The 24,458-nt window shown below is 50.3% G+C and overlaps 1 protein-coding gene across 5 annotated transcripts in view; it reads left to right on the top strand.

Annotated features, from left to right (window-relative positions):
* Positions 1–23,958, top strand: part of PRKCA (protein kinase C alpha) — a 242,300-nt gene extending 218,342 nt beyond the window's left edge. For all 5 annotated transcript variants that reach the window (XM_064150617.1, XM_064150619.1, XM_064150618.1 and 2 more), the window contains 4 exons: positions 7,128–7,208; positions 8,842–8,949; positions 16,731–16,871; positions 23,269–23,958. In XM_064150617.1, the coding sequence (XP_064006687.1) occupies positions 7,128–7,208; positions 8,842–8,949; positions 16,731–16,871; positions 23,269–23,433 (495 nt within the window). In that variant the 3' untranslated portion in view covers positions 23,434–23,958. The remainder of the gene's footprint in view (positions 1–7,127; positions 7,209–8,841; positions 8,950–16,730; positions 16,872–23,268) is intronic.
* The last annotated feature ends 500 nt before the right edge of the window (positions 23,959–24,458 follow it).

The following is a 24,458-nucleotide window of genomic DNA, read 5'->3' as shown; positions in this document are numbered from 1 at the left end:
TCCAGTTCTGGGCTCCTCAATTGAAGAGAGATGTTGAGGTGCTGGAAGGTGTCCAGAGAAGGGCAGCAAGGCTGGGGAGGGGCCTGGAGCAGAGCCCTGTGAGGAGAGGCTGAGGGAGCTGGGGGTGTGCAGCCTGCAGCAGAGGAGGCTCAGGGCAGAGCTCATTGCTGTCTGCAGCTGCCTGCAGGGAGGCTGTAGCCAGCTGGGGTTGGGCTCTGCTGCCAGGCAAACAGCAACAGAACAAGGGGACACAGTCTTGAGCTGTGGCAGGGGAGGTCTAGGCTGGATGTTGTTAGGAAGTTGTTGTCAGAGAGAGTGATTGGCATTGGAATGGGCTGCCCAGGGAGGTGGTGGAGTCACTGTGCCTGGAGGTGTTGAAGCCAAGCCTGGCTGGGGCACTTAGTGCCATGGTCTGGTTGCTTGGCCAGGGCTGGGTGCTAGGTTGGACTGGCTGAGCTTGGAGGTCTCTTCCAACCTGCTTGATTCTATGATTCTATGATTCCCTGCTGGGTGCAGGTAAATGAGCTAAATCTAAGGGTTGAAGGTATCAGGGGTATCACAGAATCCCAGCAAGGTGGGGGTTGGAAGGGACCTCTAGAGGTCATCCAGTCCAATCCCCTTGCTAAAGCAGAGGCACCCACAGCAGATTACCCAGGATCAAAATGTCCAGGCAGGTTTGGAATCTCTTCAGATCAGACTCCACAACCTCTCTGGGCAGCCTGTTCCAGGGCTCCAGCACCTTCACAGCAAAGTTTCTCTTCATGCTCAGGTAGAACCTCTTGGGTTCCACTTGGTGCCCAGTGCCCCTTGTCCTGTCTCTGGGCTCCACTGAAAAGATCTGGCTCAGTCCTTTTGACCCTCACCCTCTAAGTATTGAGCAGGTCCTCCTTTTCAGGCTGCTTTTCTCCAGGCTAAACAGCCTCAGGGCTCTCAGCCTCTCCTCACAGAGATGCTCCAGGCCCCTCAGTATCCTTTATAGCCTCTGCTGGACTCTCTCCACTAATTCCCTGTCTCTCTTGACCTGGGGAGCCCAGCACTGGACCCAGTACTCCAGATGTGGTGGCACTGGGGCAGAGAAGTCATAGAATCATAGAATCACAGAATCATAGCATCAGTCAGGGTTGGAAGGGACCACAAGGATCATCTAGTTCCAACCCCCCTGCCATGGACAGGGACACCCTGGCCTAAATCAGGCTGCCCACAGCCTCATCCAGCCTGGCCTTAAACACCTCCAGGGATGGAGTCCTGTGAATATGCTGCACTCCAGCATAAAGAATTAGAGTTCTCTTCCCATGGGCAATTCCAGAAAGTGCAGAGGTTAAATAGGCAGGATCAGGTAGAAAGTGGCTATCTAGTAAAGAATACTTATTGATGAGCTGAACTGAAATATTTATGGCTGGAGTGGTGAAATCAGTGAGTGCTCTGTGTTTGCTTGACCAGTCACAGCAGTCAGAGGGAGATGGATGTGCAGTGGATCAGCAGGGAGGGGTCCTGGCAGCACTGAACCCTCACCAGCAGCAGTTCTGCAGCAGCCAGAGCTCTGACCTCCAGTTCTGGTGTTGAATATCCTGGGTTTGAATTCCAGAGGAATTTCATAGAATCAACCAGGTTGGAAGAGAGCTCCAGGATCATCCACTCCAACCTAGCACCCAGCCCTGGCCAAGCAACCAGACCATGGCACTAAGTGCCCCAGCCAGGCTTGGCTTCAACACCTCCAGGGACAGTGACTCCACCACCTCCCTGGGCAGCCCATTCCAATGCCAATCACTCTCTCTGACAACAACTTCCTCCTAACATCCAGCCTAGACCTGCCCTGGCACAACTTGAGACTCTGTCCCCTTCTTCTGTTGCTGCTTGCCTGGCAGCAGAGCCCAACCCCACCTGGCTACAGCCTCCCTGCAGGGAGTTGTAGCCAGCAACGAGGTCTGCCCTGAGCCTCCTCTTCTGCAGGCTGCACACCCCCAGCTCCCTCAGCCTCTCCTCATAGGGTTTGTGCTGCAGGCCCCTCACCAGCTTTGTCACCCTTCTCTGGACACCTTCCAGCACCTCAACATCTCTCAATTTAAAGCAGAAACTCTGCTTCTCTTCTCCATCTAATTGCCTCAAAGCCTTAAGTTCTACCCTTGATGTGCTGGGTTTGTGAAAGGCTAAAAGATATTCCAGAGGTTTGGAAAGGCTGCACTGGACTGTTTCTTGTGCTGGTAATATTTATTTCTTTTAATAACTGAGGTTCAACTTTTCCAGCGGGCATAAGATACATTCACAAAAGACTTTTTCTCTCTTGCCTCTGGGATGTAATCATTTCATCCCAACTGGCTCCCAGCTGCAAGCTGCAATCATCTAAACATTCCTGCAAATTGTTGGTATTAATCTTTGTGTCCTGCTCTTAACTGTGCCTCCCTTGGAGGCAAAATGCAAAAAAAAAACCCAAACAAACCCAAAAATAAAGGGAAAGGCATCAACATTTCTCTGCCAGTTTGACTTGATGAGAGGAATTCCTCTTGGATGCTTCCTGAGCTCTCAAACCCACAGAACCTGAAAAGGCAAAGCTCTTAAATTATGGGGGTGGACTGAATGGGACATGTGCAAAAGGAGATGAGATAGAGTCAGGAAGGTTGGAAAAGTACTCTTGAGTCCAACCATCACCACAACTCCACTGCTCCCACTAAACCATGCCCTGGCTGTATGGTTTTTGAGCACCTCCAGGGATGGTGATGTTACAAATGATGCCTAATCAATATTAATTGTTATATCCAGGCAGAGATTGTTGGTAACTGTGATAATTGTTTCTTAGCATTAAATCTTGCCAGAAAACTTATTTACAGTGTTTACAACACACAGTTTGCTTATTTATACACAGAGGGGTTAGGCAATCTAGAACACCTCAGAAATAATGAGCAGCTACAGCCAGCAGTGTGCCCAGGTGGGCAGCAGAGCCAATGGCATCCTGGGCTGGCTCAGGAGCAGTGTGGCCAGCAGGACAAGGGAGGTTCTTGTGCCCCTGTGCTCAGCACTGCTCAGGCCACACCTTGAGTGCTGTGTCCAGTTCTGTGCTCCTCAATTGAAGAGAGATGTTGAGGTGCTGGAAGGTGTTTGGAGAAGGGCAGCAAGGCTGGGGAGGGGCCTGGAGCACAGCCCTGTGAGGAGAGGCTGAGGGAGCTGGGGGGGTGCAGCCTGCAGCAGAGGAGGCTCAGGGCAGAGCTCATTGCTGTCTACAACTACCTGCAGGGAGGCTGTAGCCAGGTGGGGTTGGGCTCTTCTGCCAGACAAGCAGCAACTGAACAAGGGGACACAGTCTCAAGCTGTGCCAGGGCAGGTCTAGGCTGGATGTTCTGAGGAAGTTGTTGTCAGAGAGAGTGATTGGCATTGGAATGGGCTGCCCAGGGAGGTGGTGGAGTCTCTGTCCCTGGAGGTGTTGAAGCCAAGCCTGGCTGGGGCAATTATTGCCATGGTCTGGTTGACTGGCTAGGGCTGGGTGCTAGGTTGGCCTGGCTGAGCTTGGAGCTCTCTCCCAACCTGCTTGATTCTGTGATTCTATGATTTTCCTTCTCCCTATGGATCCATCTTTTTCTCATTTGCTAATGGAAGTGAACTCTTCTTACCCAAACCACTTACAAGGAGCTCACTTGCTGGACAAAATGTTCTGCCCTTATAAATCAGTGACCTTCTGAAAAACACCCTTCTTCTGCTTTCTGATAAAATACTCTTTGCCATCAGGCAAGCAGAGACTGCCAGAGAAGGGCTGAGGACAAAACACTCCCTCATTTTCTGTGCATAAAAGGCAGCACTCTTTCCAGACACAGTTCTGGAAGTGTTTGCTGTTTGAAGAAGCAACACTGATCCCAAAAAGCCTCTGGTGATGGAATTAAAGGCAGGGAGAGTAACCAAAGTGTATCAACCACTACACTATGAAATGAACATCCTAAATCATAGAATCATAGAATCATAGAATCATAGAATCAACCAGGTTGGAAGAGACCTCCAAGCTCATCCAGTCCAACCTAGCACCCAGCCCTAGCCAATCAACCAGACCATGGCACTAAGTGCCTCATCCAGGCTTTTCTTGAAGACCCCCAGGGACGGTGCCTCCACCAGCTCCCTGGGCAGCCCATTCCAATGGGAAATCACTCTCTCTGACAACAACTTCCTCCTAACATCCAGCTTAGACCTACCCTGGCACAACTTGAGACTGTGTCCCCTTGTTCTATTGCTGGTTGCCTGGGAGAAGAGGCCACCCCTCACCTGGCTACAATGTCCCTTCAGGTAGTTGTAGACAGCAATGAGCTCTGCCCTGAGCCTCCTCTTCTCCAGGCTAAACAACCCCAGCTCCCTCAACCTCTCCTCATAGGATTTGTGCTCCAGGCCCCTCACCAGCTTTGTTGCCCTTCTCTGGACATGTTCCAGCACCTCAACATCTGCATTTTAAGGCCACATTACTGCTAAAGGACAGCTAATAAAGGTTGCTTTTATGTAGAATCATAGAACCAAGCAGGTTGGAAGAGAGCTCCAAGCTCAGCCAGTCCAACCTAGCACCCAGCCCTAGCCAGTCAACCAGACCATGGCACTAAGTGCCTCATCCAGGCTTGGATTGAATACCTCCAGGGATGGTGCCTCCACCACCTCCCTGGGCAGCCCATTCCAATGGCAAGTCACTGTCTCTATGAAGAACTTCCTCCTAGGATGTTCCAGCTGAGAATCCTGTTGTTACCTCTGCTTGTGTAATGTAACTCAGAGAGGGATTGATTTTTGACATCCTTTGCTTAGAGACATTGCAGCAAGTTTGAATTCTTGTGCTGCTGTTATTCCAAGGAGGAAGATATCCTCACACAGAGACTGTCATTTGCTTTAGTAGCCAGGCAGTCTTGCTTTATTGAACTGGTGACTCACTGGTTTCCTGAGAAACTACACTGCTTAACAGTTCAGCTTCTCTTTCAGGCTGCTGAGGAATCTGGGCTGTGTGGTCTGTGCTTGTCTTAGCCATTTGTGTCATGGAGAATGAAAATCCATGCAACAGGAAATCCATGGAATAGAAGCATAGAATCAGGCAGGGTTGGAAGGGACCACAAAGGTCAGCCAGTTCCAAACCCCCTGCCATGGGCAGGGACACCCTACCCTAGAGCAGGCTGCACACAGCCTCAGCCAGCCTGGCCTCAAACACCTCCAGCCATGGGGCCTCAACCACCTCCCTGGGCAACCCATTCCAGCCTCTCACCACTCTCATGCTCAACAACTTCCTCCTCACCTCCAGCCTGAATCTCCCCACCTCCACTTTGCTCCATTCCTCCCAGTCCTGGCACTCCCTGACGGCCTAAAAAGTCCCTCCCCAGCTTTTTTGGAGGCCCCTTTCAGATGCTGGAAGGCCACAAGAAGGTCACCTGGGAGCCTCCTCTGCTCCAGCCTGCACAGCCCCAACTCTTTCAGTCTGTGCTCACAGGAGAGGAAAATGAGTGAAGATGTTCTGCCTCAGTTCTCTGCTTCTTCTGTTGGGGGTGGAGGCTTTAACCCTACCTTCCTTGATGCTGCTGGAGAGTAGCTGGGACATAGAATCATAGAATGGGCTGGGCAGGAAGGGACCTCTAAAGGTCACCCAGCCCAACCCCCTCTGCAGTAAACAGAGGCATCCTCAGCATCCTGCACACCTTCACCATCCAGTCTCCCTTCACAGTTATTTAGGAGAACATCTGCTGGAGAGAGTCCACCTGAGGGCTATGAGAATGATGAGGGGACTGGAACACTGCCTGCTAAGCAGAGGCTGAGGGACCTGGGGCTGCTTGGTCTGGAGAAGAGAAGACTGAGAGGGGATTGCATATCTGAGGGCTGTGGGTCAGGATGGGGGGGACAGGCTCTGCTCACTGCTCTCTGGGACAGGACAAGCAGCAGTGGATGGAAGCTGCAGCACAGGAGGTTCCAGCTCAGCACAAGGGGGAACTTCTTTCCTGTAAGGGTCCCAGAGCACTGGCACAGGCTGCCCAGAGAGGTTGTGGAGTCTTCTCTGGAGCCTTTCCAGGCCTGTCTGGATGTGTTGCTGTGTGACCTGAGCTAGATTGTGTGGTCCTGCTGTGGCAGGGGGGTTGGACTGGATGATCTCTTTGGGTCCCTTCCAGCCCCTGACATCCTGTGAGCTGTGATCCTGCACCTCAGACCTCCTGCATAGCAATCCCAAGTGCATCTCTTAAATAAATGAACACTGCTCTCTGAAGTGGCCTTGGCTAAAGGAGGTGACACACAAGGGACCTGTGTGCTGCTGGCACTTGCAGCCTGCCGTTGTGCCAGAGCTCAGCTTGTGCCTCCCTGTGAGTCAGATGTGAACCCAGAAGATGCCAGTACTTGACATTTCCATTTGGCTGGCCAGCACAAAGCCCTTCCTTTTGGTGAAGCTGGGATCTGACTTCAGCCTCAGAGTACCTTAATCCTGCAGCTTGGGAAAAAGAAACTGAGCTTTTTAGGGGTTGCTCTTCTCTTAGCTTTTTAGAGGTTGCTCTTCTCTTAGCTTTTTAGGGGTTGCTCTTCTCTTAGCTGTTTAGGGGTTGCTCTTCTCTTAGCTTTTGACTCCTCTTACAGCAATGAGAAGATGAGAAACACTTTGTTAGTGGTCATCTGGAAGTTCACGGAGTTGCATGCTTTCAAGGTTAGACACAAATGGATGAAGCATAGAATCAACCAGGTTGGAAGCTCATCCAGTCCAACCTATCACCCAAACCTATCCAAGCAACCAGACCATGGCACTAAGTGCCTCAGCTAGGCTTTTCTTGAACACCTCCAGGGGACAGTGCCTCCACCACCTCCCTGGGCAGCCCATTCCAATGCCAATCACTCTCTCTGTGAATAATAACAAACATTTTCACTTTAATCTCCTATGTTGTGCTGCTCTGCTTCCTCCTTTGCCTTCGTAATGCTCATCCCAAGGTCTCCTAAGAGCCTCATTTCCCAAGGCATCAGAGTACCTTTGGATGAACGTTGACAACACTCTCCAGCTCCCACTGAGTAGCTGGAGGGAGGATTGCAGGATTGGCTTCCTGGGCTTTTCCAAGGAACTATGTTCAGCTCTGCATGATTCTGTCTGTCACAAGGCTGCACTTGAATTAATGCTGGGGCTTTCCTTTGGTTGTCTTTTTGTGACTGTGCAGATCATTGCATACCAGCCCTATGGGAAGTCAGTGGACTGGTGGGCGTACGGCGTGCTGCTCTATGAGATGTTAGCTGGCCAGGTAAGAGTCACCCTCCCTGTGCTTGCTGTGGCCTCCTTCTGCCTCTCTATCACTGCTCTGCTTCAGGCTCCCTAAAGAGTTAGACCCCAAAGGGTAGACCCTTAGGGGAGGGGTCTGGAGCCTTTCATACTTTCCTTGTGCTCTTGATTGACTCCACTAAGAATGGATTTAGGCTTTAAGCTCTTTATACTGCACTCACATCACCAAGCACTGCCTCTGGATGCAGCTCCTTTGTACTGTAATAACGTCTAAATAGCCATCTTCAAAGCTGAATGGGGAGACACTTGGGCAGGAAAATGCATGTCAAATGGGAAAGGGAAAAAAAAGTCGTTTAGTGGTTTGAAACCACAAGGAAACATAATGGGAGCATTGCAGAGCTGGGTCACAAGAATATGGTTTTTGTGCTCTGTGTCCTGGGGGTAAAGTGTGGGTCTCAAAAAATGCAGAGTTATAGAGCCCTTATTCTGCACACTTAATGAGAGGCTGCTCTCTGAGTCACTGGAGGAGAAAAGCAGCACTGCAGCATAGTAAATGGCAGAGAACTACTAACTTGGAGGCCTTCTATTCATCTTGAGTTGGAAGAGGCTTGTGCAATGGGCTCTCAGTGAGTGCTAGCTGAAGGTATGCATTTCCTAAGCTGAAAGCACACGTTTTTAACCAACGCCTTTCATAGGTCCTCTGCTGGGTTCCAGTCAATGTCCTAACAGTTTTTAGAGGACAACAATTGCAGCTGTTAGCGTTTGCAGTCTGCACTGCAAGTGAGCAGGCATCTGAATGCTTGTAAGAGAACAGGATTGCCCTTGAGCCCAGTCCTGCTCAGTGCCCATTTCCCGGGGTCTCACCCACGGGCACTGCCCTCCTCACCTCTGTTTAATAGTAAAATGCAGCCCTTACTGGTGGTAGTTTCCCCTTTGCAGCAGCAGAGCCTGCAGCTGTGTCTTTTAAACCAGCTGGAGCTTGGGTTAATTGGAGGGGGGTTAGGAAGCAGAGGGATTAGGCAGCAAGTTAGAGAGAGAAGCGCAGGCAGCCAGAGCCAGAGCAAGCAACTCTGCTACCTGTATTTATGTTGTTGCTTTTATACATCCCAGCAAGCCTATGAGTGAAGCAGCCATCACCACTGTTCCCTTTTCACAGCCTATCACCTAATTCTTCTCACCAGAATATCCCAGCTAGGCTCAAACTAGCACACCTTAGCAGAAGGTAGCTGAAAGTTACAGTCTCCAAACGTCACCCTTTGCAGCGCTGTGGCTGTCCTGGTGCACAGCAGCTTCAGAAACCATGACAAAGGGAATCCTGCACACATTTCATTAACCTGGCTGCCATGCTGGGAGCAGAAATTGCCTCTTCTCAGTTTCTACCTGAGAGTGCTAAACGTGCAACTTCTGTGTCAGAAGACAACCAAGCTGCAGGCGGTTGGGAGTTTGCTGTTTGTCCCTGAGCAAGGAGCACTGCGGTGCCTCTTTGGGCATCTCTGATTGACTGGGGGGGGCAGGTTGCTGGGCTGGGTGCAGCACACTTGTCCCACTGTGGCCATAGGATTGCCCTGTCATTGCATGAAAAGTGGAGAACTGAAACAAAGCACAAAGAAACCAACCCCCCCTTCAGTAACTGACCTGTGATTTGTTTTCCACAGCCTCCCTTCGATGGAGAAGATGAAGATGAACTCTTCCAGTCCATAATGGAACATAATGTTTCCTATCCCAAATCCCTGTCAAAAGAAGCTGTCTCCATCTGCAAGGGGGTGAGATAGATTGTGCTTCCTTAGCACTCAAAGCTCCTTTTTGGCAACCCTTGTGAATGACTAAATTTGTGTCTGGCTCTGAGGCGGCGCTGTCGTATTTTTAAGTGCAACTTCTGTCAGGTGGTGCTGAGCTCCATGTGGTGGAGTGCTCCTCACTGGGGGTCACTAAGTGTTCAGCTCCTCCCACTCTGCCTGCTTGTTTTATGGCCACAACCAATGTCAAGAGTCAGCAGCTGTCAAAGCCCAAGCAGAAGTTAGAAAGAGGGCAATGGTCTGAAACGTCTCCACCCACCAACCCTTGGTGCACAACCCTGAGTCTGTAGTGTGAGGAGATGGACACCAGACACTGCAGTCAGTCCTCAGCCCAGGATGCCCAATGACAGCAGCAGAGCAGAGGAGGTGATAAGGATTGTTGGTAAATGTAGATAAAGGTGAGCTTGTGTGAAAGTACTTAGTGTAAATGCAAGGAAGCTGGGGGGAGATCCTGACCCAGTGGTAACCTGTGTGCTTAAAATACATCCTAAACTCGAAGTCATTCCATTGCTCTTCTTTCAATCTTGCCTTTTCCTTTCTTTTCTTGTTTTTTGCTTCCTCTCCTCTCCTCTCCTCTCCTCTCCTCTCCTCTCCTCTCCTCTCCTCTCCTCTCCTCTCCTCTCCTCTCCTCTCCTCTCCTCTCCTCTCCTCTCCTCTCCTCTCCTCTCCTCTCCTCTCCTCTCCTCTCCTCTCCTCTCCTCTCCTCTCCTCTCCTCTCCTCTCCTCTCCTCTCCTCTCCTCTCCTCTCCTCTCCTCTCCTCTCCTCTCCTCTCCTCTCCTCTCCTCTCCTCTCCTCTCCTCTCCTCTCCTCTCCTCTCCTCTCCTCTCCTCTCCTCTCCTCTCCTCTCCTCTCCTCTCCTCTCCTCCTCCTCTCCTCTCCTCCTCCTCTCCTCTCCTCTCCTCTCCTCTCCTCTCCTCTCCTCTCCTCTCCTCTCCTCTCCTCTCCTCTCCTCTCCTCTCCTCTCCTCTCCTCTCCTCTCCTCTCCTCTCCTCTCCTCTCCTCTCCTCTCCTCTCCTCTCCTCTCCTCTCCTCTCCTCTCCTCTCCTCTCCTCTCCTCTCCTCTCCTCTCCTCTCCTCTCCTCTCCTCTCCTCTCCTCTCCTCTCCTCTCCTCTCCTCTCCTCTCCTCTCCTCTCCTCTCCTCTCCTCTCCTCTCCTCTCCTCTCCTCTCCTCTCCTCTCCTCTCCTCTCCTCTCCTCTCCTCTCCTCTCCTCTCCTCTCCTCTCCTCTCCTCTCCTCTCCTCTCCTCTCCTCTCCTCTCCTCTCCTCTCCTCTCCTCTCCTCTCCTCTCCTCTCCTCTCCTCTCCTCTCCTCTCCTCTCCTCTCCTCTCCTCTCCTCTCCTCTCCTCTCCTCTCCTCTCCTCTCCTCTCCTCTCCTCTCCTCTCCTCTCCTCTCCTCTCCTCTCCTCTCCTCTCCTCTCCTCTCCTCTCCTCTCCTCTCCTCTCCTCTCCTCTCCTCTCTTCCCCTCTCTTCTCTTTTCTCCTCTCTTCTCTTTTCTTCTCCTTTCTCCTCTCTTCTCTTTTCTTCTCTTTTCTCCTCTCTTCATTGTTTTCTTATTTCTCTTCTCTTTTATTTTTTCTTCTTTTTTTCTTCCTTTTCTTTTCTTTTCTTTTCTTTTCTTTTCTTTTCTTTTCTTTTCTTTTCTTTTCTTTTCTTTTCTTTTCTTTTCTTTTCTTTTCTTTTCTTTTCTTTTCTTTTCTTTTCTTTCCTTTTCTTTTCTCTTTTCTTTTATCTTCTTTTCTTTTCCTTTCTTTTCTTTTCTCTTCTTTTCCTTTCTTTTCTTTCTCTCCTCTTTTGCTTTATTTTCCTTCTCTTTTCTCCTCCCTTCTCTTAATTTCTTTTTTCTTCTCTTCTCTTCTCCTTTCTCCTCTTCTGCTCTTTTTCTTTTTTCCTCTTTTGATTTTTCTTTTCTCTCTCTTTTTTCCCTCTTTTCTGTTCTTTTTCTTTTCTCCTCTTTTTCCTTTTCCTTTTATTCTCTTTTTCCTTTTTCTTCTTCTTTTCTCCTCTTTTTCTTTTTCTTTTCTCCTCTTTCTTCTTTTTATTTTCTTTTTCTTTCTCCTTCTCTTTTCCTGTTTCCTTTTTTGTTTCTGTTTCCTTTTTTTAAGGAAAAGATCAGATTTGACTTCAGGGAATTAGCTCAGGAAAAAAGAATTCATTTGCCTTTCCTTTGACTCTTTATGATTCCCTGGAGTACTGTGTGATGGTTTGGTTAGTTACCCACCCCCCTCCTCCCTCCACTTCAGAAAATCACCCAGACTAGACTCAGCCAGCTGGAAGTTAAAGCCTGAAGCTATATGTACAGCTTAGCACAATATACAAGCAGATATAGACAAATACCTACAGTTATGTACAAGTTAAAAGTAACACAGAAGCACAATACCCCTCTCAGAAACAGAGTTCCCAGGAGGGCTCCCCACCCAAACCCCCTTTCCTCTCCCTCTTTCCTTCCCTTCACACATAACCAGATCAACCCACGTGTATCTCACATGATAAACCTGGAGAGCTGAGGTGAGATGTCAAAAAGACAGCAAGGAGGTTAGAGGGAAAAGGGTTAGGTGGATTGGAGAGTTAAGGCAAAGACAGCCACAGAGACCAGACTGCCAGAAAGAAGGCACAGGCAGCAGTGAGAGCAGAGCAGTGTGTGAGCAGTGAGTGCCTTACCTGTATGTTGACTAGTTGCATTTCTCAGCACAAGAGTGGGTGATACAGGGCACAGGTTGTTTTCTTTCTTCTCACAGCTAAGCATTTAATTTCTCCCAGTTACCTCTGCTATGAGGACAGACTGAAAGAGGGCCCAGAGGGCCAACCAGAGCCTGGGCTGCATCAGAAGTGAGGCCAGCAGGGCGAGGGAGGGGATTTTCCCCCTCTACTCAGCTCTGCTGAGAGCCCACCTGGAGTACTGCATCCAGTTCTGGAGCCCCCATTACAAGAACAATGTGGAGGTGTTGGAGTGCTGCTGGAGGAGAAGCTCAACAGGAGCCAGCAGTGTGCACTTGCAGCCCAGAAAGCCAAGCAGAGCCTGGGCTGCAGCAGCAGAAGTGTGGCCAGCAGGGCCAGGGAGGGGATTCTCCCTCTCTGCTCTGCTCTGCTGAGACCCCACCTGGAGTCCTGCATCCAGCTCTGGAGCCCCTGGGACAAGAGGGCTGTGGAGATGCTGGAGTGTGTCCAGAGCAGGGCCAGGAGGATGCTGAGAGGCTGCAGCAGCTCTGCTGTGAGCACAGACTGAAAGATTTGGGACTGTGCAGGCTGGAGCAGAGGAGGCTCCCAGGGGACCTTCTTGTGGCCTGCCAGGATCTGAAGGGGCCTCCAAAAAAAGCTGGGGAGAGACTTCTGAGGCTCTCAGGGAGTGCCAGGACAGGGAGGAACGGAGCAAAGCTGGAGGTGGGGAGAGTCAGGCTGGAGGTGAGGAGGAAGTTGTTGAGCAGGAGAGTGGGGAGAGGCTGGAATGGGTTGCCCAGGGAGGTGGTTGAGGCCCCATGGCTGGAGGTGTTTAAGGCCAGGCTGGCTGAGGCTGTGAGCAGCCTGCTCTAGGGTAGGGTGTCCCTGCCTATGGCAGGGGGGTTGCACTGGCTGCTCCTTGTGGTCCTTTCCAACCCTGCCTGATTCTCTGATTCTCTCAGTAAAACATTTCAGTCAGCCTCAAAGCAGCACCTGCTGTGTAGCCTGTGCCTTTTCCAAACCACTGCCTGTAAAGTTTTATTTGATGGCTCACTTGCAATGATAAAATATCACAGCACTTAGTGTGGGTTAATTTGATGTTTACTTGTCTTCCTTTCCTCTGCAACCACTGATGAAGTGTTGTACTTGAGCTGGAGAGAAATCCTTTTAGGATAAATCATTAAAAACAACAACAACAAAACCCATTTAGAACAAGCTAAAAGAGAAAGACCTCCTGAATTTTGGATGCTATCCCAGTGTGAACATGCTGGCCAACAAAATGCCCTTGTCCTGAAAAATCATACATTAACCATCATCATTTGCAGTGGATCTAAGTGGCCTTCTTCAGCAGTCCTGCTTGCTGCTGCTTATCCAAAGGGAGGTCAGAAAACTGCATCATACCTCTAGGTTTAAGGTCAGGCCACTGACCTGACATAGAATCAGTCAGGGTTGGAAGGGACCACAAAGATCAGCCAGTTCCAACCCCCCTGCCATGGGCAGGGACACCTTACACTAGATCAGCCTGGCCTGGTGCTTCCACCACCTCTCTGGGCAACCCATTCCAGGGGCTCAGCACCCTCATGCTGAAGAACTTCTTCCTAACATCCAGTCTCAATCTACCCACTTCTAGCTTTGTTCCATTCCCCCCTGTCCTATCACTACCTGGCAGCCTAAAGAGTCCCACCTCAGCTTTCTTGTATGTCCCCTTAAGATACTGGAAGGTCACAAGAAGGTCACCTGGGAGCCTTCTCCTCTGCAGACTGAACAGCCCAAACTCCCTTAGTCTCTTCTCACAGCAGAGCTGCTGCATCCTCCTGGCCCTGCTCTGGACACACTCCAGCATCTCCACAGCCCTCTTGTCCCAGGGGCTCCAGAACTGGATGCAGGACTCCAGGTGGGGTCTCAGCAGAGCAGAGCAGAGAGGGAGCATCACCTCCCTGGCCCTGCTGGCCACACTTCTGCTGCTGCAGCCCAGGCTCTGCTTGGCTTTCTGGGCTGCAGGTGCACACTGCTGGCTCCTGTGGAGCTTCTCCTCCAGCAGCACCCCCAAGACCCTCTCCTCAGGGCTGCTCTCCAGCCACTCACTGCCCAGCCTGTATTGGTATTGCTTTGCCCTAGCTACAGACCTTGCACTTGGTCTTGTTTGACTTCATGAGTTTGGCTTGGGCTATCATCTCTGTGTGAATAGATGTTCATCATCTCTATTAAGCTAACAGTTTGATCCCAGCTTTCAGTGAGTGTTCTACCAGAGCTAAGAAGCCAGTATGAAAAAGATTCTCAGCCTTGGAGTCAGCAGCAGCTCAGCAGTCTTTGGACAGAGCACCATCAGGCCAGAGGAACCTGCCCACTGTGCTTTTGAATTGTCTGCTCAACGTTCATTCTACTGGTGCAGAGCTCAGTGGGTTTGGTAAATGCAACAGCTTCAGAAAAGAGTTAATGGTGCCATATCCAGCTGGCAGCTGGCACTAGTGGTGTTCCCCAAGGATCAGTGCTCAGCCCAGCCCTGTTCAATATCTTTATTGATGATCTGGACCAGGGATTGAGTCCAGCATCAGTAAGTTTGCAGATGACACCAAGCTAGGAGCAGGTTTTGATCCATTGGAGGGCATGAGAGCCCTGCAGAGGGAGCTTGACAGGCTGCATGGGTGGGCAGAGGCCAATGGGATGAGATTGAACAAGGCCAAGTGCAGGGTTCTACACTTTGGCCACAACAACCCCAAGCAGCACTACAGGATGGGGACAGAGTGGCCGAGAGCAGCCAGGAAGAAAGGGACCTGGGAATGCTGGTAGAGAGTAGCTGAAGCTGAGGCAGCAGTGTGCCCAGGTGGGCAGCAGAGCCAGTGGCATCCTGGGCTGGCTCAGGAGCAGTGTGGCCAGCAGGACAAGGGAGGGTCTTCTGCCCCTGTACTCAGCACTGCTCAGGCCACACCTTGAGTGCTGTGTCCAGTTCTGGGCTCCTCCATTGCAGAGAGATGCTGAGGTGCTGGAAGGTGTCCAGAGAAGGGCAGCAAGGCTGGGGAGGGGCCTGGAGCACAAACCCTATAAGGAGAAGCTGAGGGAGCTGGGGGTGTGCAGCCTGCAGAAGAGGAGGCTCAGGGCAGAGCTTGTTGCTGTCTACAACTACCTGAAGGGAGGCTGTAGCCAGGTAGGGGGTGGCCTCTTCTCCCAGGCAACCAGAACAAGGGGACAGAGTCTCAACTTGTGCCAGGAGAAGTACAGGCTGGATGTTGTTAGGAAGTTGTTGTCAGAGAGAGTGATTGGCATTGGAATGGGCTGCCCAGGGAGGTGGTGGAGTCTCTGTAGCTGGAGGTGTTGAAGCCAAGCCTGGCTGGGGCACTTAGTGCCATGGTCTGGTTGACTGGCTGGAGCTGGGTGCTAGGTTGGGCTGGCTGAGCTTGGAGGTCTCTTCCAACCTGCTTGATTCTATGATTCTGTGATTCTAAAGCCACTGGGACCAATGTTCACATCCTCCTGTGTCACCTGCTGCACAGCAAGGGCTTTAGAAGAGTTCACCATCATGAGCAAGCTGCTGTTCAGCTCGAGGCAGGATGTGGTTCCCAGCCACTTCCCAAAGGCTGCTGAGAACTGCTTGTATTTTAGGTTCAGAGTTGGAATCAGATCAACTCAACATTTGGAGGGAGGCTAAAGCAGTACAGCTGAGATTTTAAAGAGATCTCTTGAGGTGTCACTCCCTGCAGCAGATTACTCATGGCCAAGTTGTAAAAGGGCTTTAAAAAGTGCCCCCCAGTCCTGGAGCTGAGAGTTGAAGGCTGTGATGCTTAAGTCCTGGTGTGGACATGGCAGTGTGGGACATGGTTTAGTGGCCATGGTGGTGTTGGGTTAGTGGTTGGATGATCTTAAAGGCTTTTTCCAACCAAAATGATTTCATGATTCTGTGATTAAAAAATAATGTGAGGAGTTTGTTAATTGGGATCACAGCCTCACAGGATGTCAGGGGTTGGAAAGGACCCAAGGAGATCATCCAGTCCAACCCCCCTGCCACAGCAGGACAATGCTATCTAACACAGATCACAGAGGAACACATCCAGACAGGCCTTGAAAGGCTCCAGAGAAGGAGACCCCACAAGCCTCTCTGGGAAGCCTATTCCAGGGAGCATCTTACTGGTTCCAATCAGGCAATGCTGGTGGGTTTGAGGATTTTCCACCCTCCCCCCCAGATCTGCTCCATCTATGCATCTGGATACAGTATTGACCAAAATGTCATTAGGGATGCAAGAGAGGAAACACAGATTAGGTATTGTCAGCTGAGTGCCAAGAAACTGTAAGCTCTGTAATGTCTTCTCTCCAGCAGGGCCAGAAAAATGACAGCAGGGGGCTGGGGGGATGTAGTACTTTGGACAGCTTTAGGATACTGGAATTTATTGTGTTTAATTGATTGCTGGGGTAGAATCACAGAATCTTAGAATCAGCCAGGTTGGAAGAGACCTCCAAGATCATCCACTCCAACCTAGCACCCAGCCCTATCCACTCAACCAGACCATGGCACTAAGTGCCTCAGCCAGGCTTTTCTTCAACACCTCCAAGGAAAGAGACTCCACCACCTCCCTGGGCAGCCCATTCCAATGCCAATCACTCTCTCTGTGAAGAACTTCTTCCTAACATCCAACTTACACTTCCCCCAGCACAACTTGAGACTATGTCCCCTTGTTCTGTTGCTGCTTGCCTGGCAGAAGAGGCCACCCCCCACCTGGCTAGGGCAGAAGCTGTTCTGGACAATCATGAGCCTGAACTGAAAGACCAAAGGGAAAGCTCCAGAGTGAGCTAAAGGGATGGCAGAGTGCCCTGGGCATCACCTGCCCATCCACACCTCCAACAGAAACCTCTGCTGAACTGGGAAAGGGTCTCAAGTGCAGCCCTTAATTTTGCTGCTGTTGTGCTGTCACCAGTGATCAAACAAGAAAACTCACCTTCAAAACAAAACAAAAAACCACTTTTGGCCTTTCAAAACAATTTTCTTAGCAGCTTGCCCCTTGCAAGAGAGGAGTGAGAGCATCACAGCCTGGGCAAAGTCAGTGTCTCACTTCCATCCCAGCATTGCACTTAATCATTCGCCTCTTACTTCCTAACAGCTGATGACTAAACATCCTGCAAAACGCCTTGGCTGTGGCCTGGAAGGTGAAAGAGACATCAGGGAACATGCTTTCTTCAGGAGAATTGACTGGGAAAAACTGGAAAACAGAGAGATTCAGCCACCTTTCAAGCCTAAAGTGGTGAGTGAGATGCCAAGTCCTTCCCTCGCTCAGTGTGTCTGCAGTCATGCTTTTGCCGTGCAGGGGAGATTGGTGGTGCTGAGAATCTGGGACACCTCTAAAATAAGATCATGTCAGACCAGTCTGTGAAGCTGCTAATGTTTTGGCACCCTGCAGCATAGCCCAGTGTGCTTTGTTCCTTGGGGAGGGGGGAAAGTGGCTCTCGGCAGTTTGAGCCTTGACTTCAAGAGGCAGGCACTGCAGGAGGAGTTGAAAGCAGGGGGAAATGCCATACTCGCAGCAGCCGCTTGGGAGTTAGTAAGCTGGCTGCCTCTGAGCAGCAGCTCAAGTCAGTCATGAAAGGTATCTGAGTGCTGGGGGGAGTTTCCTCCACCGTGGGCTATGCAGCACAGGGGGTTTGTACTCCCCACCCTCAAGTGACAGAATCTGACAAGTCTGCAGTATGATCACAGAGTGGCAGGGGCTGGAAGGGACCTTGAAAGTTCATCCAGTCCAACCCCCCTGCCAGAGCAGCATCACCTAGAGCAGATCACACAGCAGTGCATCCAGGCAGGGTTTGAATCTCTCCAGAGAGGGAGACTCCACAACCCCTCTAGGCAGCCTGTTCCAGGGCTCTGTCACCCTCAGAGGGAAAACTTCCTCCTCATGTTTAAATGAAGCTTCCTATGCCTCAGCATGCACCCAGTGCCCCTTGTGCTGTCACTGGGCAGCACCCAGCAGAGCCTGGCTCCAGCCTCCTGCCACTCATCTTTATAACCATTGCTGAGGTCACCTCTCAGTCTCCTCTTCTACAAGCTCCAAGCCCCAGCTCCCTCAGGCTCTCCTCGTAAGAGAGATGCTCCATTCCCTTCATCATCTTTGTGGCTCTGTGCTGGACTCTTAAGCAGTTCTATATCACTTTTAACTGGGGGATCCCTGCTTTGTTTGTAATGGTTAGTATTAATCCCTGGTTTGTCTGTGCTCGTAGATCTGTAGGGATGCTTTAGCAACTCAAACAAGTGAAAGATGTGCTCAGCACTGCTCAGGCCACACCTTGAGTGCTGTGTCCAGTTCTGGGCTCCTCAATTCAAAAGAGATGTTAAGGTGCTGGAAGGTGTCCAGGGAAGGGCAGCAAGGCTGGGGAGGGGCCTGGAACACAAACCCTATGAGGAGAGGCTGAGGGAGCTGGGAGTGTGCAGCCTGCAGAAGAGGAGGCTCAGGGCAGAGCTCATTGCTGTCTGCAGCTACCTGCAGGGAGGCTGTAGCCAGGTGGGGTTGGGCTCTTCTCCCAGGCACCCAGCAACAGAAGAAGGGGACATAGTCTCAAGTTGTACTAGGGCAGGTCTAGGCTGGATGTTAGGAGGAAGTTGTTGTCAGAGAGAGTGATTGGCATTGGAATGGGCTGCCCAGGGAGGTGGTGGAGTCACCGTCCCTGGAGGTGTTGAAGCCAAGCCTGGCTGGGGCACTTAGTGCCATGGTCTGGTTGACTGGCTAGGGCTGGATGCTAGGTTGGACTGGCTGATCTCGGAGGTCTCTTCCAACCTGGTTGATTCTATGCTTCTATAATCCTTTTTGTTGGCATACAAATGATGTTTTCACATCACCAGAATCATAGCTGCATGCTCAGAGGAGTGTTTTGTGCCAGGGAAAAAGCCCTTTTCATATGGTGTGGATTTTACACACAGGTAGCAGTGTAAGTAGTTAGGACTCCTGGTGCTGCCAGCCCTGCCCAGCCAGTCCCCTGAGCTGGCTGTCCCAGGAGGAGCTGCACCTCTTTAGAGCATGGTTTACAGCAGATTTTCATTACATGCTTCCTGAGTCACATTTAAAGAGCTCATAAAGCAAATCTACCTTGACATCTCTAAGTTTTATTAGCTCAGCAATGGAGTGCTTGGGCTCTCCTTGAAGTTAAAAGTCATACCAGCATGAGAGTACTCAGAGCTTCAAGTGTGGTCTGCTTCCATCACAGGCTGTTTCAATGCAGATCCTGGCTCCTGTTGAGAGCAGCTGTGCTATGTATGTGGTCATCATGGCCTGATTTGTTTCTAGGGGCTGCTGCTTAAAACACATCAAGGCTTATTCACATGGAGCTCAACTTCTCCAGCTGAAAGCCATCTAAGATCCAAGTCTGAATTTACTTACTCTCCTCAGAACTTGTTTGTTGTGATTGCTGGTTCTATTTTGGGTCACAACAACCCCAAGCAGCACTACAGGCTGGGGACAGAGAGGCTGAGAGCAGCCATGCAGAGAGGGCCCTGTGGGTGCTGACAGAGAGGAGCTGAACAGGAGCCAGGAGTGTGCCCAGGTGGGCAGCAGAGCCAATGGCATCCTGGGCTGGCTCAGGAGCAGTGTGGGCAGCAGGACAAGGGAGGTTCTTCTGCCCCTGTGCTCAGCACTGCTCAGGCTGCACCTTGAGTGCTGTGTCCAGTTCTGGGCTCCTCAATTCAAGAGAGATGTTGAGGTGCTGGAAGGTGTCCAGAGAAGGGCAGCAAGGCTGGGGAGGGGCCTGGAGCACAGCCCTGTGAGGAGAGGCTGAGGGAGCTGGGGGTGTGCAGCCTGCAGCAGAGGAGGCTCAGGGCAGAGCTCATTGCTGTCTGCAGCTACCTGCAGGGAGGCTGTAGCCAGGTGGGGTTGGACTCTGCTGCCAGGCAAGCAGCAACAGAACAAGGGGACACAGTCTCAAGTTGTGCCAGGGTAGGTCTAGGCTGGATGTTAGGAGGAAGTTCCTGGCAGAGAGAGTGATTGGCATTGGAATGGGCTGCCCAGGGAGGTGGTGGAGTTGCTGTGCCTGTAGGTGTTGAGGGAAAGCCTGGATGGGGCACTTAGTGCCATGGTCTGGTTGCTTGGCTAGGGCTGGGTGCTAGGTTGGGCTGGATGATCTTAGAGGTCTCTTCCAGCCTGCTTGATTCCATGATTCTATGATTTATATTGGTCATAGAAAGCAAAAGCTGCACCATCCTTCTGTCTGAAGACATGGAAGTATTTATAGGCTCTGTTTGGGGTGGGTGTTTCTTCACTAAACCTTTGTAGGTCCAGTCCCCTCCTGGAAGCCTGCTGGAGCAGGAATAGTCCTGCTGCTATTGCACACAGGCTGCTTCTCACTCCCAACGCCCTGCTGCAGATTTTGGGTCAGCAGTTGGTCACTTTAAATGTGTTTCCTTCCAGATTGACATTTCACAGGCTACAGGCATAGAGTGGTTGTTTGGCAAGGACATTTGACTCACATTTGTAAGCTGAAGAATTGTAGGAGTCCTTTCAGTTCTGCATTAACACAAGAGCAGTGCTGCTTTTTCATGTAAAAGCAAGTAGATAACTGAAGAGTGAAACTTACTGATCAGTTGTTACATTCAGACCCAAAAGGTACTCTGATGTCACAGGAGTTCTTCCTTAGCCTCCACTAGTACTAGGTTGAGACCTTGTGGAGTAGGGGAATTTGCTTTCCACCTCCAGCTTGTGTGAATGCCTTCCACTTGCTGAACAAGAAAGGAGAAGGAGAAGGAGAAAAGGGGAAAGAGCACAAAGCTGTGGAAGGATGATGCATGTCTGCAGAACATGGGTTTAGCTAAAGGTCTTCCCCCTATAAATAGCCCTTTTGTGCCTGCTCTGAGCTGACTACTGTGTGACTGTTAATTTGGGGGTCCACCAACTTCCATTACAGTCACGCAGAGCTGTCAAGCTTCAGCTCTGCCCATTCCTGTTCCAGAGGTTCTGTACCAAAATGTGTTGGCTTCAGTGGGCAGCAGGGTGCTGGGCCAGTGCAGCACCATGGATGAAAAGAGCAGATCACCATCAGCCTTTAACCCCTGGAAGTGTTCCTCTGCTGGTGCCCTTCCAAGACTGAACAAATGTCCTTCTGTGAGAGCTGCAGGCCACTGCCTGAGCGTGCATTTTTCATCTGAAATATGAACCAGTTCATGCCTGAGGCAGCAGAAGTTCTCTGCAGCTCAGGTCATGCAATGTGTCCCAGTCCAGGATGTGCCAGGTGCTTTGCAACAAGGTTGGAAGCTGTGAGGGAGCTGTTTCCAAGCCAGCCAAACACCTTGCCCTTGAATTCCTTTCATGGGCCTCTCTTCTGTTGGTTTCCCCTGTGAATCATAGAATCAGTCAGGGTTGGAAGGGACCACAAGGATCAGCCAGTTCCAATCCCCCTGCCATGGGCAGGGACACCTCACACTAGATCAGGCTGTCCAGAGCCTCATCCAGCCTGGCCTTAAACACCTCCAGGGATAAGGCTTCAACCACTTCCCTGGGCAACCCATTCCAGGGTCTCAGCACCCTCATGCTGAAGAACTTCTTCTCCCAGGCAACCAGCAATAGGACAAGGGGACACAGTCTCAAGTTGTGCCAGGGTAGGTAAAGGCTGGATATTAGGAAGAAGTTCTTCACAGAGAGAGTGATTGGCATTGGAATGGGCTGCCCAGGGAGGTGGTGGAGGCACCGTCCCTGGGGGTCTTCAAGCAAAGCCTGGATGAGGCACTTAGTGCCATGGTCTAGTTGACGGATTAGGGCTGGGTGCTAGGTTGGACTGGATGATCTTGGAGGTCTCTTCCAACCTGGTTGATTCTATGTTCTATGTTCTATGTTCTTCCTAAGATCCAATCACCCATTTCCAGCTGTGTTCCATTCCCCTCAGTCCTATCACTACCTGGCAGCCTAAAAAGTCCCCCCCCAGCTTTCTTGTAGGTCCCCTTAAGATACTGGAAGGCCACAATAAGATCACCTCAGAGCCACCTTCTCCCCAGACTGAACAGTTTTATTTGTGCTCATTAGTCCAGGCAGATCTATATTTAGTGTTAGTAAGTGACTTAAGATACTGGAAGGCCACAGTAAGCTCACTTCAGAGCCTTCTTCTCTCCAGACTGAACAGCTTTATTTGTGCTCGTTAGTCCAGACAGATCCATGTTTAGTGTGGGTCTGTGACTGAGCCATTTGCTACCTTTTCCAAGCTGTCCTCCAGGTCTGAAGGTAATGTTGTGATGCCACCCTCCAAATGTAGAGGGAGGTGTAATGTAGGCATGGATGGAGCAGAGAGGGTCAGGGACAAGGGGAAGAACCCCTTGGTGCCTTGATCGTAGAACCACACTGCTCCAAGGTCTGTTAGTGCAGTTAGTTTGGAGATAAGCAGATTTAACACTTCCCTTTACACCTCTCCACAAGACTCAGCTTTGCTCAGGCATGTTTTTTTTCCTGCTCCCAAGCTAATTTTGTTCAGCTCCCACCTTTTCATTGCCTCCAGTCATACCTCCCTGCCTCTCAAGTGTTTTCTGCATTACCCAAACCTCTCCTTTCTGCAAACCTCATTTGTTTTCTGCTCTGAATGAGTTGCCTTCAGTTGCCTTGCTGGGTTGTGGGAGACATGGCTCTTCTCTTGGACAAAGTAAGGAGGAAACAGAAGGTAGCACATCGTGGAACAAAGACCCATTCCCAGGACACACTCCTGGCCCACAACTCTGCTGTCATTTGAGTTCAGAGCACTTTTTGTGCTGTCAAAGATCACATTCTCTGCTTCTGTGCTCCACAACCTCCCTGGAGGTGTTCAAGGCCAGGTTGAATGAGGTCTTGAACGACCTGTTCTAGTGGGAGGTGTTCCTGCCTATACTGAGGGGGTTGGAACTGGCTGAGCTTTGAGGTCTCTCCCAACCTAAACCATTCAGTGATTCTATGATAGTTTTTTCAGCCTGCCTGCCTTCCTTTCTTTCTTCCTTCCTTCCTTTCTTTCTTTCTTTTCTTCTTTCTTTCTTTCTTTCTCTTTCTTTCTTTCTTTCTTTCTTTCTTTCTTTCTTTCTTTCTTTCTTTCTTTCTTTCTTTCTCTTTCTTTCTCTTTCTTTCTTTCTTTCTTTCTTTCTTTCTTTCTTTCTTTCTTTCTTTCTTTCTTTCTTTCTTTCTTTCTTTCCTTCCTTCCTTCCTTCCTTCCTTCCTTCCTTCCTTCCTTCCTTCCTTCCTTCCTTCCTTCCTTCCTTCCTTCCTTCCTTCCTTCCTTCCTTCCCTCCCTCCCTCCCTCCCTCCTTCCTTCCTTCCTTCCTTCCCTCCTTCCTTCCTTCCTTCCCTCCCTCCTTCCTTCCTTCCTTCCTTCCTTCCTTCCTTCCTTCCTTCCTTCCTTCCTTCCTTCCTTCCTTCCTTCCTTCCTTCCTTCCTTCCTTCCTTCCTTCCTTCCCTCCCTCCTTCCCTCCTTCCCTCCTTCCCTCCTTCTTTCCCTCCTTCCTTCTTTCTTTCTTTCTTTCTTTCTTTCTTTCTTTCTTTCTTTCTTTCTTTCTTTCTTTCTTTCTTTCTTTCTTTCTTTCTTTCTTTCTTTCTTTCTTTCTTTCTTTCTTTCTTTCTTTCTTCCTTCCTTCCTTCCTTCCTTCCTTCCTTCCTTCCCTCCTTCCCTCCTTCCTTCCTTCCTTCCTCATTTATTTTGCCTCTTGTTTTTCTCTTGCAGTGTGGCAAAGGTGCTGAGAACTTCGACAAGTTCTTCACGCGGGGCCAGCCGGTGCTGACACCTCCGGACCAGCTGGTCATTGCCAACATAGACCAAACAGATTTTGAAGGCTTCTCTTATGTCAACCCCCAATTTGTACACTCCATGGTAGAAAATGTAGCATGAAACGACCCAACAGGAACAAATCCCACAGCAGGGAATGGTTTTTAACCCTACAGTTTTTAAGCTTTTGCCTTCTCGATTCCATCTGGGCCTGGAAATTGTAGGGTTAGATGGGGTAAGGTTTGGGGTGGGGGTGGGGGGAAGGGGGAGGCCACTTTTTGAGGATTTGGGCTTTTCAGCAGAGATGTGTTGTCTTCATGGGAGATGAATTAGTGTATGGTGCCCACTTACTCTTCTAGAAGTCACCACTGACTTGTCTAAACTTAGCCCTTTTTTGGTACGTTAGAGAGTTTTGTATCTTCCCACTGCCCTCTCGCTCCCTTTCCCCCTTTGCTGTGTTAGAAACACTCTAACATGTGGTCTGGAAAGCAAAAAGCTAAATCCTAACCCCCAATATTTCATCCTTGTGGGGAGGGGAGATAACAGTGCTCAACCCTAAGGGACTGCTCCTCCTTGCTCTGCCCCACTGCCTTCGGGGAGCTTCGGGGAGCTCAGCAATGTGAGGCACTGAAGCAGCAGCCCAGGGAAGGAGGAAAAAAAAAGTTTGGGAGAGATGGTTTGGGAAGTACAACAGAAAGAAGTTGGGAGTGGGGGACAAAATTCAATTCAACCCTGAGGCTTCCTGAACTTGATCCTGTAAGCAAGCCCAAGGTTTAAACGCTCTTCAGTGGTGGCCCAGATCTCTAGGAGCTTTGCTACGTAGCATGTGGTCAACTCCAGGCTGAATTCTTTTTTGTCTTTAATAATAATTAATGAATAATAATAATAATAGTAATAATAATAACTTTAATAATATTTTTGTGACTTTTTAATCTCCATGAGATTATTCTGTGATCCAGGGTGCCATTGTTTGTTCAGTTCAGTTGAAGCTATCACCGACCCCTCCGAAGTTTCCCGGTGAACTGACTCTGCTACTGCTATTTTACCATGAGATTGGTTAACCTGGACTGTAAAACAAACCTGAAATCCCTTCCAGTCTTCTTTACCTGCCTCTATTTAGAGCCTGCAGTCTAGGGCAGTCAATGGAA

The sequence above is a fragment of the Pogoniulus pusillus genome, chromosome 11, assembly GCF_015220805.1.
Source record: "Pogoniulus pusillus isolate bPogPus1 chromosome 11, bPogPus1.pri, whole genome shotgun sequence".
NCBI lineage: Eukaryota > Metazoa > Chordata > Aves > Piciformes > Lybiidae > Pogoniulus > Pogoniulus pusillus.
This window is presented reverse-complemented; position numbering and strand designations above follow the sequence as displayed.